The 13815-nt window shown below is 42.9% G+C and overlaps 2 protein-coding genes and 2 non-coding genes across 6 annotated transcripts in view; 2 read left to right on the top strand and 2 right to left on the bottom strand.

Moving 5' to 3' along the window:
• Positions 1–2391, top strand: part of LOC136152362 (cytochrome P450 4X1-like) — a 48571-nt gene extending 46180 nt beyond the window's left edge. Inside the window, exons 11-12 of the mRNA XM_065913645.1 lie at positions 796–875; positions 1696–2391. Of these exons, the coding sequence (XP_065769717.1) occupies positions 796–875; positions 1696–1864 (249 nt within the window). The 3' untranslated portion in view covers positions 1865–2391. The remainder of the gene's footprint in view (positions 1–795; positions 876–1695) is intronic.
• Positions 2392–7507: 5116 nt separating this feature from the next.
• LOC136156639 (U6 spliceosomal RNA) lies at positions 7508–7614 on the bottom strand. The gene has a single exon (XR_010661131.1). It is a non-coding gene; the product is annotated as a U6 spliceosomal RNA (small nuclear RNA).
• An 841-nt stretch (positions 7615–8455) lies between these two features.
• On the top strand, positions 8456–8528 carry TRNAE-CUC (transfer RNA glutamic acid (anticodon CUC)). The gene has a single exon. It is a non-coding gene; the product is annotated as a tRNA-Glu (tRNA).
• A 3792-nt stretch (positions 8529–12320) lies between these two features.
• LOC136152284 (uncharacterized) overlaps positions 12321–13815 on the bottom strand; it is a 130443-nt gene continuing 128948 nt past the window's right edge. For all 3 annotated transcript variants that reach the window (XM_065913556.1, XM_065913565.1, XM_065913547.1), the window contains one exon: positions 12321–12945. In XM_065913556.1, coding sequence (XP_065769628.1) covers positions 12365–12945 — 581 coding nt within the window. In that variant the 3' untranslated portion in view covers positions 12321–12364. The remainder of the gene's footprint in view (positions 12946–13815) is intronic.

Genomic DNA, 13815 nt, shown 5'->3' with positions numbered 1-13815 from the left:
CCCACTCTCCAGATTTCCTTTCAAAGCCTTTTATTGGTCGAACCCAACAGGAAAGCCCGTGGGTCAGTTTGGAACCCAGAGCAAGGTGGGAAAGGAAGGAGAAAGGATCTGAAGAGGCAAAAAGAAGTTTTGTAGCATACCTGAGTCTCTTGAAACTCTAAACACCATGTGTGCAGATGCCTCCTTTTTTATATGCTGCTAGTTTCAAACGTGTTATGTGTAATGGGAAGTTGGACAACTGATCACGTAGGTCATCTTGGCTTGACTTCTAAGTAGATGCACTCGTACCTTCAAAGTGAAAATACTACCACCAGTCATGGTATTTCTGCTTTCCTCTTGCCTAGTCTGGGTAGCAGACTAATCACCTGGGAGACCAGACAAGGTCAGCAGGTCTGGAGTTGTGCTGTCCAGGGTTTAGTTCAGTTCAGTTCAGTCACTCAGTCATATCTCACTCTTGGTAGCCATTAACCACATGTGGTGTGGAGCACTTGAAATGTGGCTGGTTAGAACTGAGATGTGCTGGGAAAGTAAAATCTTGCAGCTGTAGTACAAAAAATAGGAAATATTTTCTTGAAGTAATTGTGTGTATGAATTCATGTTGGAATGATCATATTTTCTGTTAAATAAATTATATTATTAAATTCATTACCGTTTGTAAAAATGTGGATACCAGAACATTTGAAACTACATATGTGGTGCATGGATATTTCTGTTGATCAGTGCTAAGCAGTAGCTTCAGAAATGTGTTAATGGTGGTGTTTTGGGGATGGTCGTGGGGTTACCCTCTCATTTCAGGTCTTTGACCCCTTGAGGTTCTCCCAGGAAAATAATAAAAGACACTCCCATGCCTTCTTACCATTCTCAACTGGACCAAGGTGAGGACTGTTTGAAGTTTAAAACACACACACAAATGTTTACTTGGGAACAGCCTTCTCTCTTCAGCCCCCCAGCTCTGTAAGTTCTTCTATAGTAACTTATCTTCTCACCTGACCATGAGGCAGATCTTAATGCCTGTTTGAGCCACTGAAAGGGTCAATGAGTTTCACAAAGAACAACACCCTTTGCTATGGCATCCTATACAGTCATGGCTCAGAAGGCTAAACAGCAAGGCAAGCTGTTGCTCACGGGTTCAATGCAGGTTCACTCCCAATAAAGATGAGATGATTCTTTTTCAGAAAAACAGTTATTTCATCTTTTATTTCATCTTTATATTAGAATCTTAAATTGTAAGACACTTGAAATATGCATCATGATGATGCGATATATGCTGTGAGAAGACTCCTTCCCATGTAGTTCATTAACATATTCTTCAGCTCACATACCTGTCCTTTTTTGTGTGTGAGAGCACATTTAAGTTCTTCTTTCTTAGCAAATTTCAGTTCTACAATACAGTGTGTTACCAACTATGGTTATCATGTTTTATTATACATTAGAACTTCACGGTGGGTGGGGGGGATGGAGGGGAGGAACAATTCTGTGAGCAGCTCCAAGTGCCCCCTTGTTTTGGAAGGGCGTCAACTTGAATCTTCCAGCTCACATTCTTTCAGGGAACAGGGTAAGTCCAAAGTCCAAAAATTGGTATGGAATTTCATGTGAAAATGTATTGTTAACGTCAGACTTGTTTTTCTAGTATCTTATTAAAGAGTCAGAAGGAGTGTCAGTTCTTCAAGTCTCTCTTTTTCTTGGTGTCTGCAGGAACTGCATCGGGCAGAATTTTGCCATGGCTGAGATGAAAGTGATCGTTGCCTTGATTCTGCTCCGCTTCAAGATGACAGCAGAGCCCACCAAGCCTCCTGTCTTCATGCCCTATATTTTCATCAAACCCCAGAAGGGGGTCTACTTGCACCTGAAGAAACTTCCCTAATGTTAGGGCCTAGGATATGATGATTATACACATTTTGTCTTAAAGATAAATTACAGCTTAAGGTCCAGGAAAATAGAGAGTAATCAAAGTATGGTAAGATAGAGTGTCACCTAGATCTGTTTCTGTATGATTCAGAGATTTTCTCACCTTTTCTGTTTGATTTCGGTTATTACTAATGCCAACAATCAAGAGTTTTGTAAATGGCTCCCATATATTTTCTGCTGTTTTAAAATCTTTCAGAATTGCACTCATAATAGATGACTGTATGCTCATGATAAAAGATTTACAACACTAGAAAAGCTATGGAGTAAAAAGTAAAAATCTCGTTTCACATAGCCACACCTCCCTGCCCAATCCTACTGCTTTTCCTAAAAACAGAATAGTTAGGGATGCATTCTTTCAGACTTTTTCTTGTACATTTCATATATGCATATGTATGTACGTGTTCTTATCTATGGGATCATATCCATATTGTTCTTGCTTTTTTCACTCAATAAAATACATCTCATTTCTAATCATGACTTCATGATATTCTGTAACGTGAATATACTCTAATTCTTTTAGCTCTTTTCCTATTATTGGAGATGTTATTTTTAGTTTTCAAAACATGCTTATTGGCCATTTATGTTTATCTTTGCTCTCTGTGATGTATATGTCATCTGTTTATTTTTCTATGAAGTTATCTTTTTCTTACTGATTCATGTAATTTCTTTACATATTGTGGATAATAATCCTTGATTATAACATTACTTTGTAATTTTTCCGCCATTCTTTTGCTTTTTGAAAATTGTATTTATGGTGTCTTTTGTCATATGGGACTTCTACATCTTCATGAAGTAAGATATGTAAACTTTTCTTTAGGGTCTATGGGATTTGAGTCTGGGATAAGAAGGTTTTTGTTTGGAATGTTATCAAGATATTCTACATAGTTTCCTGATGCTAACAACTCTTGTGAAGCCTGAACAGGAATTTCTTAATGATTTCGAGATTCAACACTTATTTGATGTATAAGTGCCAAATATATGATACATATGAGATACTCAGTGGATTATTAGACATGGTCCCTGCCTTCATGGAGTTTCTATTCTAAAGTGGAAAATGGTTACCAAGTAGATAAATACAAATTGTATTAATACTGAGTGCCATGAAAGAAATGAGTGGGCTGAGCTAAACAGTAATCCAGTGGAACTTACTTTTTTTCACTTAAGTATACTTGATTTACAATGTTGTGCCAATCTCTGCTGTATCAGCTTTACACATATATGCATTATTTTTAAAATTCTTTTCCCAAGTTTATCCCAGGAAATTGAAATGAAATTTGCTCAGGCATGTCCAACTCTTTGTGACGCCATGGACTATACACTCCATGGAATTCTCCAGGCAAGAATAGTGGAGTGGGTAGCCTTTCCCTTCTCCAGGGGATCTTCCCAACCCAGAGGTTGAACCCAGGTCTCCTGCATTGCAAGCAGATTCTTTACCAGCTGAGCCACTAGGGAAGACCAAGAATACTGGAGTGGGTAGCCTATCCCTTCTGTGGCGGATCTTCCCAATCCAGGAATCGAACCAGGGTCTCCTGCATCTCAGATGGATTCTTTACCAGCTGAGCTACCAGGGATGCCCCTTCAAGCTGTGTAGGGGTGTCATTAAGGGATGGCAGTTAGGTTATCCCAGGAGATTGGATATAATTCCCTATGCTATACAGTAGGACCTTGTTGTTTATCCATTCTAAATGTAATAGCTTGCATCTACCAAATCCAAACTCTCAGTCCATCTTTCTCCTCCCCTTCCTTCCCCTTGGCAACCACAAGTCTGATTTCTATGTCTGTGAGTCTGTTTCTGTTTAGCAGGCAGGTTCATTTGTGCCATATTTTAGATTTCACATATAAGTGATATCATATGGTATTTATTTTTAAGGGGAATTTACTTTAGATGGGGTTGTCTAGAAAATCTTTTTGAGAAGGTGACATTTCAGTTGAAACCTGAAAGATGGTAATGGAAGTTAGCCCTCCTTTTCCTCATGTGCCTCGTAGCAGCAAAATTATGGCATGTAGCTGGACAGTTTAAATAGCCCTGAAACATGATCCCTGCCAAGTAAAAGCAAACTAGTCTTAACAATATGGGTAGACAGTAAGTGGAAAGAAAGCACTGGTCACATCACTAATAACCCACTCTAACATGAAGACCCCCAGACAGAGGGACCTAAACCAGGTAGAAATTTCTTTCTCTCTCACATTAAAGTCTCAGGGAGGCAAGTGGTCCAGAGTTGGTAGCATGGTTTGCTCTACAAGACTGTCAAGGCATCCAGGCTCCTTCAGTCTTCCTGTTCTCCATCATCAACACTTGGCTTTCGGTTAATGATCTGAGATAGTTGCCAGCTCCTGCCACCGCATCTGCCTTTGAGCAAGTGAGAGGACATAAGAGGGAATGGGAAGGCATGCACCTTTCTTTTTGAAGACCTTAGCTGGAAATTGTATACATCCCTTCTGCTCACAGCTCTGCCTATAACTGACTTCCTCCTTTAGCTGAAAAGGAGCCTAGGAAATGTGGTCTTTCACTGGGACCATGTGCTCAGCTAAATCTATTGATATTTCTCTAAGAGTGGAGAAAAGATGTTGAAGGGACACTGAGTCATCTCTGCCACAAATAGCCTACTGTCTATGGGCTAGGACAGATGTTTTTAAAATAGAAACTATATCAGAGATAGTGCTGAGACCAGGAAGGGTGTCATAGCATATAGAATTTAGTAATTAAAGGTCTATGAACTATGGACGGAGTTTCGTGACATTGTACAGGAATCAGGAATCAAGACCATCCCCAAGAAAAAGAAATGCAAAAAAGCAAAATGGCTGTCTGAGGAGGCCTTACAAATAGTTGTGAAAAGAAGGGAAGCAAAAAGTAAAGGAGAAAAGGAAAGATATACCCATGTGAATGCAGAGTTCCAAAGAATAGCAAGGAGAGATAAGAAAGCCTTTCTCAGTGATCAATGCAAAGAAATAGAGGAAAACAATAGAATGGGAAAGACTAGAGATCTCTTCAAGAAAATTAGAGATGCCAAGGGAACATTTCATGCAGAGATGGGCTCAATAAAGGACAGCAATGGTAGGGACCTAACAGAAGCAGAAGATACTAAGAAGAGGTGGCAAGAATACACAGAACTGTACAAAAAAGATCTTCATGATCCAGATAATCCTGATGGTGTGGTCACTCACCTAGAGCCAGACATCCTGAAATGTGAAGTCAAGTGGGCCTTAGGAAGCATCACTACAAACAAAGCTAGTGGAGGTGATGGAATTCCAGGTGAGCTGTTTCAAATCCTGAAAGATGATGCTGTGAAAGTGCTGCACTCAATATGCCAGCAAATTTGGAAAACTCAGCAGTGGCCACAGGACTGGAAAATGTCCGTTTTCATTCCAGTCCCAAAGAAAGGCAATGCCAAAGAATGCTCAAACTACCGAACAATTGCACTCATCCCACACGCTAGTAAAGTAATGCTCACATTTCTCCAAGCCAGGCTTCAGCAATACATGAACCATGAACTTCCAGATGTTCAAGCTGGTTTTAGAAAAGGCACAGAAACCAGAGATTAAATTTCCAACATCCGCTGGATCATTGAAAAACCAAGAGAGCTCCAGAAAAACATCTATTTCTGCTTTATTGATTATGCCAAAGCCTTTGACTGTGTGGATCACAATAAACTGTGGAAAATTCTGAAAGAGATGGGAATACCAGACCACCTGACCTGCCTCTCCAGAAACCTGTATGCAGGTCCGGAAGCAACAGTTAGAACTGGACGTGGAACCACAGACTGGTTCCAAATAGGACAAGGAGTATGTCAAGGCGCAATATCGTCATCCTGCTTATTTAACTTCTATGCAAAGTACATCATGAGAAATGCTGGGCTGGAGGAAGCACAACCTGGAATCAAGATTGCTGGGAGAAATATCAATAACCTCAGATATGCAGATGACACCACCCTTATGCCAGAAAATGAAGAAGAACTAAAGAGCCTCTTGATGAAAGTGAAAGAAGAGAGTGAAAAAGTTGGCTTAAAGCTCAACATTCAGAAAACTAACATCATGGCATCCGGTCCCATCACTTCATGGCAAATAGATGGGGAAACAATGGCTGAATTTTTTTTTCTGGGCTCCAAAATCACTGCAGATGGTGATTGCAACCATGAAATTAAAAGACGCTTAATCCTTGGGAGGGAAGTTATGACCAACCTATACAACATATTAAAAAGCAGAGACATTACTTTGCCAACAAAGGTCCGTCTGGTCAAGGCTATGGTTTTTCCAGTGGTCATGTATGGATGTGAGAGTTGGACTGTGAAGAAAACTGAGTGCCAAAGAATTGATGCTTTTGAACTGTGGTGTTGAAGACTCTTGAGAGTCCCTTGGACTGCAAGGAGATCCAACCAGTCCATCCTAAAGGAGATCAGTCATGGGTGTTCATTGGTAGGACCGATGTCGAAGCTGAAGCTCCAATACTTTGGCCACCTTATGTGAAGAGCTGACTCATTTGAAAAGACCCTGATGCTGGGAAAGATTGAGGGCAGGAGGAGAAGGGGACGACAGAGGGCAAGATGGTTGGATGGCATCACCGACTCAATAGACATGGGTTTGGGTAAACTCTGGGAGTTGGTGATGGACAGGGAGGCCTATCGTACTGCGGGTTCATGGGGTTGCAAGGAGTCAGACATGGCTGAGTGACTGAACTGAATTAAAGGTCACCATTCAGCAGGCCATACAGGTAAATCTATAAGTATTTAGTCAAGTCAGGAATAGGTGATGTGGGCAAGTATCTTGAAGGAGTCACATAAATCTGAACAAAATGCTATCACTCTCTCTTCTTGTCCCCCTCAACTGGGAGATGGCACACAAGCAAAAAACTACCCTTTACTTCTTAAACGCTAATCTTAAAGTTTTTCTGTAAAGGACTGTACACCCAACAGAGTTAGTTGTAAATCATATCAAGTGTCATGTTTCTGTTCTTTACCTTTTGTGCATCACTGATCATTTTACAAACTTGAAGAAAACAGCAAATCTTCCCCCAGAAATATATACATTTTCCAAACACCAGTAGAAGACTATGTCTATGATCTTGTGACACCAGTCGACTCCCTGAGCCCATTTCTAGACCCTATTGAGAGCCATTCCTTTGCCCTAATAGCTTGGAGAATCTTAACAGATGGATATGTCTAGTAGTGGAGGTAGCCTTTTCCTTCAGGAGGCAAGGCATTTCATCCTTAGGCAGCTATCACTGACAATCATGTTTGAGAACACTGAACAAAAAAGCTTCCTCCTTTATAAAACTCACCCATTGGTACATCTCAAAATTTCTTTAACAATATATATGTTTGATGGATAGCTACATGTAAAAGGATGAAACTAGATAACTTTTCTCACACTATATACTCAACAAAATAAACTCAAAATGAATTAAAGACTTAAAAGGAAGACTAGAAGCCATAAAATTCCTAGAAGAACACTATAGGCAGTGAGCTGTTTTGTTGTTGTTGTTACTGTTTTTTGTTTCAGGATATCTTTTTTTTTCATTTATTTTTACTAGTTGGAGGCTAATTACTTTACAATATTGTAGTGGGTTTTGTCATACATTGACATGAATCAGCCATGGATTTACAAAAATATGGAACGCTTCACAAATTTGTGTGTCATCCTTGTGCAGGGGCCATGCTAATCTTCTCTGTATCGTTCCAATTTTAGTATATGTGCTGCCGAAGCAAGCATGGCAGTGAGCTCTTTGTTAAAGGTCTTAGCAATATTTTTTTTGGATCTGTCTCCTCATGTAAAGGGAAAAGAAGCCAAAATAAATAAATGAGAAGGCATCAAACTAAAAGACTTTTGCACAGAGACGGAATCCATCAACAAAATGAAAAGCATACTGAATGGAAGACTTTTGCAAATGATATGTCTACTGAGGGGTTAATATCCACAATCTATAAAGAACTCATACAACTCAATATTTTTAAAAAATCCAATTTAAAAATGGTCAGAGGACCTGAATAGGCATTCTTCTGAAAAAGACATACAGAGGGCCTAGAGACACATGAAAAGATGCTCAGTGTCACAAATCATTGTTGTTCAGTCGCTCAGTCATGTCCAACTATTTGGGACCCCACAGACTGCAGCACAGCAGGCTCCTCTGTCCTTTACTATCTCCCAAAGTTTGCTCAGATTCATGTCCATTGACTTGGTGTTACCATCCAATCATCTCGTCTTCTGTCATCCCCTTCTCCTCCTGTCTTCAATCTTTCCCAGCATCAGGGTATTTTCCAATGAGTCGGCTCTTCAAGTCAGAATCTTAGCTCGCCTACTTTTCCTCCTGTTTATTCAGGAATGCCTTTGTTTCTCAATATTTGGACTCTTCATGACAACCCTGCTATATGGGAAGACCCTCAGGTATGACAGTCCCAAACTCCACCCAGTGGCATCTAAGATAGTCAGCAAGGATAGGAGGGAACAGAAGATATTCACGGTAGAGGCCATGGTTAGAACAACCATCCATAGGTTAGGAAAGAGAAAACAGAACAAAATTTCTGCGCTTTTCAAAGAAAATTACTTTGAGACTTCCCTGGTGGTCCAGTGGCTAAGACTCTGCACTCTCAAGGCAGGGGCCCCAGGTTCAATCCCTGGTCAGGGAACTAGATCCCACATGCCACAATTAAGAGTTCATATGCCTCAACTAAAGATCCTGCATGCTGCAACGAAGACAGAAGATACCATGTGCCATAGCTGAGACTCAGGGCAGCCAAGTATATAAATAAATATTTAAAAATAAAACAAAGAAAAGAAAAATATTTCCCATTTATAAAGTTGCCAATGTTCCACGATGACTCCTCATCAACAGAGACACATCACATCCTTTTGGGAAGTAAAAGGTATGTGATTAGTTGACTGCCACAACGTCGTTTATCCACCTTGCACCCCACTTTCATTTATTCATAAAGTCAAGCTAGTCATTGAGTTATGATATATATCACCAACAGTTTGTTACTGGAAATCATTAAAGTAGCAACATTATAAAGTCTTTGCCTTGTAAAAAATAGCACATATTTGAGTTTAGACCTTCAAAAATCCCATTCTCTTTTACACCTAAAGTTAACCTGAATGAGGGTGAGAAGGAACGAGAGACCTGCAGGGTCTGGGAGAGAAAGAGCATGATTCTTGGCTGTGAACCAGTGTTCAGAGCCACCATACAGTCCAAATCCAGACTGTGCTCATCCACAACCTCCCACAGAGATGGGGAGGTGGAGAGGCCAGGATCTGAATGACTTGAGCATTTGAATTGCCACCCCTTGAACTTTGCACAGGGATTCCCAGGTGGCTCAGTGGTTAAGAACCGGCCTGCCAATGCAGGAGACATGGGTTCGATACCTGGGTTAGGAAAACTCCCTGGAGGAGAGCATGGCAACTCACTCCAGTATTCCTGCTGGGAAAATCCCATGGACAGAGGAGTCTGATGGGCTACAGTCTGTGGGATCACAAAGAGTCTGACACAACTGAGCACGCACACACAGACTTTGTAAAAGTCACTAGCTCAGTCTATTGGGAACCCAAGACAAAGGAAGAGAGTGATAAATAATTTGATTCCTTGTCAGTTTGTGTATGACATAGGCAGATATTTACTGTGAAGGGATAATGAGTTCAGTTCAGTCACTCGATCATGTCCGGTTTTTTGCAACCCCATGGACTGCAGCATGCCAGGCTTTCCTGTCCATCATCAACTTCCAGAGTTTGCTTAAACTCATGTCCATCAAGTCAGTGACGCCATCCAACCCTCTCATCCTCTGTCGTCCCTTACTCCTCCTACCTTCAATCTTTCCCAGCATCAGGGTCTTTTCCAATGAGTCAATTCTTTGCATCAGGTGGCCAAAGTATTGGTGTTTCAGCTTCAACATGCATCCTTCCAATGAATATTCAGAACTGATCCCCTTTAGGATGGACTGGTTGGATCTCCTTGCAATCCAGGGGACTCTCAAGAATCTTCTCCAACAACACAGTTCAAAAGCATCAATTCTTCAGTGCTCAACTTTCTTTAGAGTCCAACTCTCACATCCATGAATGAACGCTGGAAAAACCATGTGCTGTGCTTAGTCACTCAGTCGTGTGACCCCATGAACTGTAGCCTGCCAGGCTCCTCTGTTCATGGGGATTCTCCAGGCAAGAAAACTGGAGTGAATTGCCAATTCCTTCTCCAGGAGATCTTCTCAACCCAGGGATAGAACCCAGGTCTCCCAAATTGCAGGCATATTCTTTACCAGCTGAGCAACCAAGGGAAACCCTAGCCTTGACTAGACAGACCTTTGTTGGCAAAGTAATGTCTCCACTTTTTACTATGCTGTCTAGGGTGGTCATAGCTTTTCTTCCAAGGAGCAAGCATCTTTTAATTTCATGGCTGCAGTTACCATCTGCAGTGATTTTGGAGCCCCCAAAAATAAAGTCAGCCACTGTTTCCCCATCTATTTGCCATGAAGTGATGGAACCAGATGCCATGATCATTGTTTTCTGAATGTTGAGTTTTAAGCCAACTTTATCACTCTCCTCTTTCACTTTCATCAAGAGGCGCTTTAGTTCCTCTTCACTTTCTGCCATAAGAGTGGTGTCATCTGCACATCTGAGGTTATTGATGTTTTGCCCGATGTCCTAATCCCCGGGCGGGAAGAGAGAAGGCTTCCAAGACAATGCAATTCGCAAAAAAAGGGAAGTTTATTACTGACTCGAGCCAGGGCTTTCTGTCGCAACCATCGCAGTGGTGCAGGGTCAGAAAAGCCCTGAGCAGAGGCGATTACCCAAATTTATAAGGTATGCATAAGCGGTTAGTAGCTGGATTAAGCGGAGTGGTTACATGTTTGAAAAGCAATTTTATTGGTACAAACTTTTGCGGGCTTTTTTCAAACCTGGGCGTTCGCGGGCTTTTCAGCTCTCCCTTTGTTTCTTACTAGGCGCATATTGATCGGCTGGCTCCAGGTTACCTGATGGGGGTAGGGAATCTTACCATTTCGGGGGAAGCTAAAACTTAGGTCCAGGCCGCCTGTCATGGTATTAACCCTGGCAGCCTCACATTCCCCCCTGTCTTGTTGTTCCTGTAGAGGAATCTTTCTCTTCATCCTGGGCTACCATCTGATATTGTTGCCTCAATACCATAATCTGAATGGTATTTAGATGTTCTTTAATAAATGACATTAGTCGGCTTAAAATTCAAGGGCCAAATGTAAGTGTTAATAATAGCACTATAAGCGGGCCCAGGAGGGTGGAAACTAAGGTGGTCAGCCAGGGGGAGCGTTGAAACCAAGACTCAAACCATCCCTGTTGGGCCTCCCGTTCCCTCTTTCGTTGCGCCAGCCCTTCTCTCACTTTTGCCATAGATTCTCTTACCACTCCTGTATGGTATGCATAGAAACAACATTCTTCTCCCAGAGCCGCGCACACCCCACCCTTGGAGAGACATCAAGTCTAATCCTCTCCTATTCTGCAAGACCACCTCAGACAAGGAAGTCAGAGACTTCTCTAAGTGGCTGATTGATTCTTCTATGCGAGTTATATCTTCATCTATAGCAGCTCGTAGGGAGGAAAACCCTTGGCCTTGCAGAGATAGTGAAGCTATTCCTGTCCCTGCTCCTGCCAGCCCAAGACTGAACAAGGCTGCCATGGTGATCGCACTGATTGGCTCTCTCTTTTGTCTTAGCAATTCCCGGTCCCAATGTGAGTACATAACCTCTTCAGAGTGGTATAAGATTATTGGCATTACAGCAACCAGGACACAGAATTCTTGATTCTGGTTAAAAACCTTCACATTTAAACATGGGGTTAGCCCAGTATGTGAACAAATCCACCAACCCCCAACCTCTGGCACAATCCAATTTTTGTCGTGTAAGCATAGGTTACTAATAGTCCGGGCACAGAGGGGAGTTTTATCACGTGGCACTGTACCCAAACAGAGTCCCTGTCCCCAAACTTCATTCATTGTGAGGCCAACCTTTCGTTCTTCCCATCGGCATTGGGGTAGGTTCTGGCCTGAAGACAAGTGGTAAGAGACATTGAGGCCTATGGCCTCATAGAAGGGTGGGTGAAGATTATAACAAAGCCAACAGGATTGGGTCGCATTAGGGTTGGTATGGTTTAAGACCGTAAAGGCTGCATTCACTAAGGCCCATAGGGGGTCCTGAATTGCTGAGTTAATGGTAACAGCCAGAGGGCCAGGGGTTTCCGTCAGTTTGCCTCTGAGGCTCGGGGTAGAGGAGATGTTAAATGTTCCCGGCGAGCTTGGTCTGAAGGTGGTTGGCTTGGGGGTCGCCTTGTGCCCCTGTAATGTTTTGACCAGATTGGGACCTAAACTATGTACCTGCACCGGCTCAATAACCTGTTTAATGATTAAAAGCTCGCCTGGGTAGGGGCCGGGCCAATTTACGTGAAGCTGAAAACCCCAAGTCAGTCCTGAGGTTCAGCGGTTTTCTCTTTTCGCCCGTTCCTGGTTAAATTATACTCGTACCTGAGGCCCCTGGTGTCTACAGTCCTTGAAGGTGAAGCTAACTAGATCTCTGTTTCCGACATCCCACCTCTGGGGTCCATCACAAGAGGTCACACAACTCCAGCTCCCGCAATAATAGCTTTCTATGCCTCCACAGGTTTTCCAGTTATTTCTTACATAGCCCTCGCAAGCCCAGAACCCCAACCTATGGTTTTTTATCCCATCCCTATAGTACTTATCATACAGACCATCCTGCTTTGCGAAGAGGCTTGAGAGGTCGAAGTTCAGGTCCGGCCACCAGGTGTTCGGAGGGTGGACTCCTGAGGTCTCATTGAGCATCTCATGTGTTTGCCCGTCATTGAGTTTCCTGGTGATCTTAGCAGGTTGATGGGGGTTATGACTGGTCGCTCCTCGGTCGATGAGAGCTGCCATTAGCAGGAGAATTAGGAGGCCTCCCAGTGGGCAAGTTTCAATTTCAAAGGATTTGACGGGTGAGGACTCGCCTTCCATTCTGCTCACGCTTTTTCTTGTTCTTCCGGTGTGGCTTGCCGCACGTGATTGCAGTGAACCCAGGATCCAATCCCGTCGACCTTGACAGCGGTAGGAGTGGTAAGGAGAACAACATAAGGGCCTTTCCATCTAGGTTCTAATACTTTAGATTAGTGTCGTTTTACCCAAACCCAATCACCTGGGCCAATATTATGTGAGCAGAGGGCTCTCTTATTTTGGCCCTCGTGTATCTCTTGAATCAATTTCCAAACATGGTTATGCTCCTTACTTAATGCCATCAGAGTTTGCTGGAATTGTCCCAAAGGAGGGGGTGGCAGGCATTTTCCTTCGAAAATAGGATACACGGGGGGGGGGGGGGAGGGGGGGTCTTCCATACAGAATCTCAAAAGGGGTAAGATTCAGCTTCTAAAGGGTGTTACGCGCCCGAAAGATTGCAAAGGGGAGGAGGGTCACCCAGTCCCCGCCAGTCTCTATTGCCACCTTTGTCAAAGTTTCTTTTAGGGTCCGATTCATTCTCTCAACCTGTCCTGAACTCTGGGGGTTATATTCGCAATGTAGCTTCCATTTTGTCCCCAGAGCTTGGGCCAGCCCTTGTACAATCTGCCTCACAAAGGCAGGTCCGTTATCAGAGTCCATAGTCACTGGCAGCCCATACCTAGGCACTATCTCCTCTAAGATCTTTTTAGCAACCACTATTGCTGTCTTTCCCTTAGTGGGGAAATCTTCCACCCACCCCGAGAAGGTATCTACCAGAACCAACAGATAGCAGTACCCGTACTTGCCTGGCCTTACGTCAGTGAAATCTATCTCCCAGTGTTGCCCTGGCTTTTCCCCTCGGTACCTCGTTCCCGAGTGCTGCTTTTTCTCTGCCCTCATCAGCTGGCACGCTTTGCAAGCCTGGATTATCTCTCGTACAGCTGCATTTTGTCAAGGGAACCTCAGGCAGGCCG

The sequence above is a fragment of the Muntiacus reevesi genome, chromosome 1, assembly GCF_963930625.1.
Source record: "Muntiacus reevesi chromosome 1, mMunRee1.1, whole genome shotgun sequence".
In the NCBI taxonomy this organism is placed as follows: Eukaryota; Metazoa; Chordata; class Mammalia; order Artiodactyla; family Cervidae; genus Muntiacus; species Muntiacus reevesi.
Note: the sequence above shows the minus strand (reverse complement) of the source record. Positions and strands in the feature narration are given on the sequence as shown.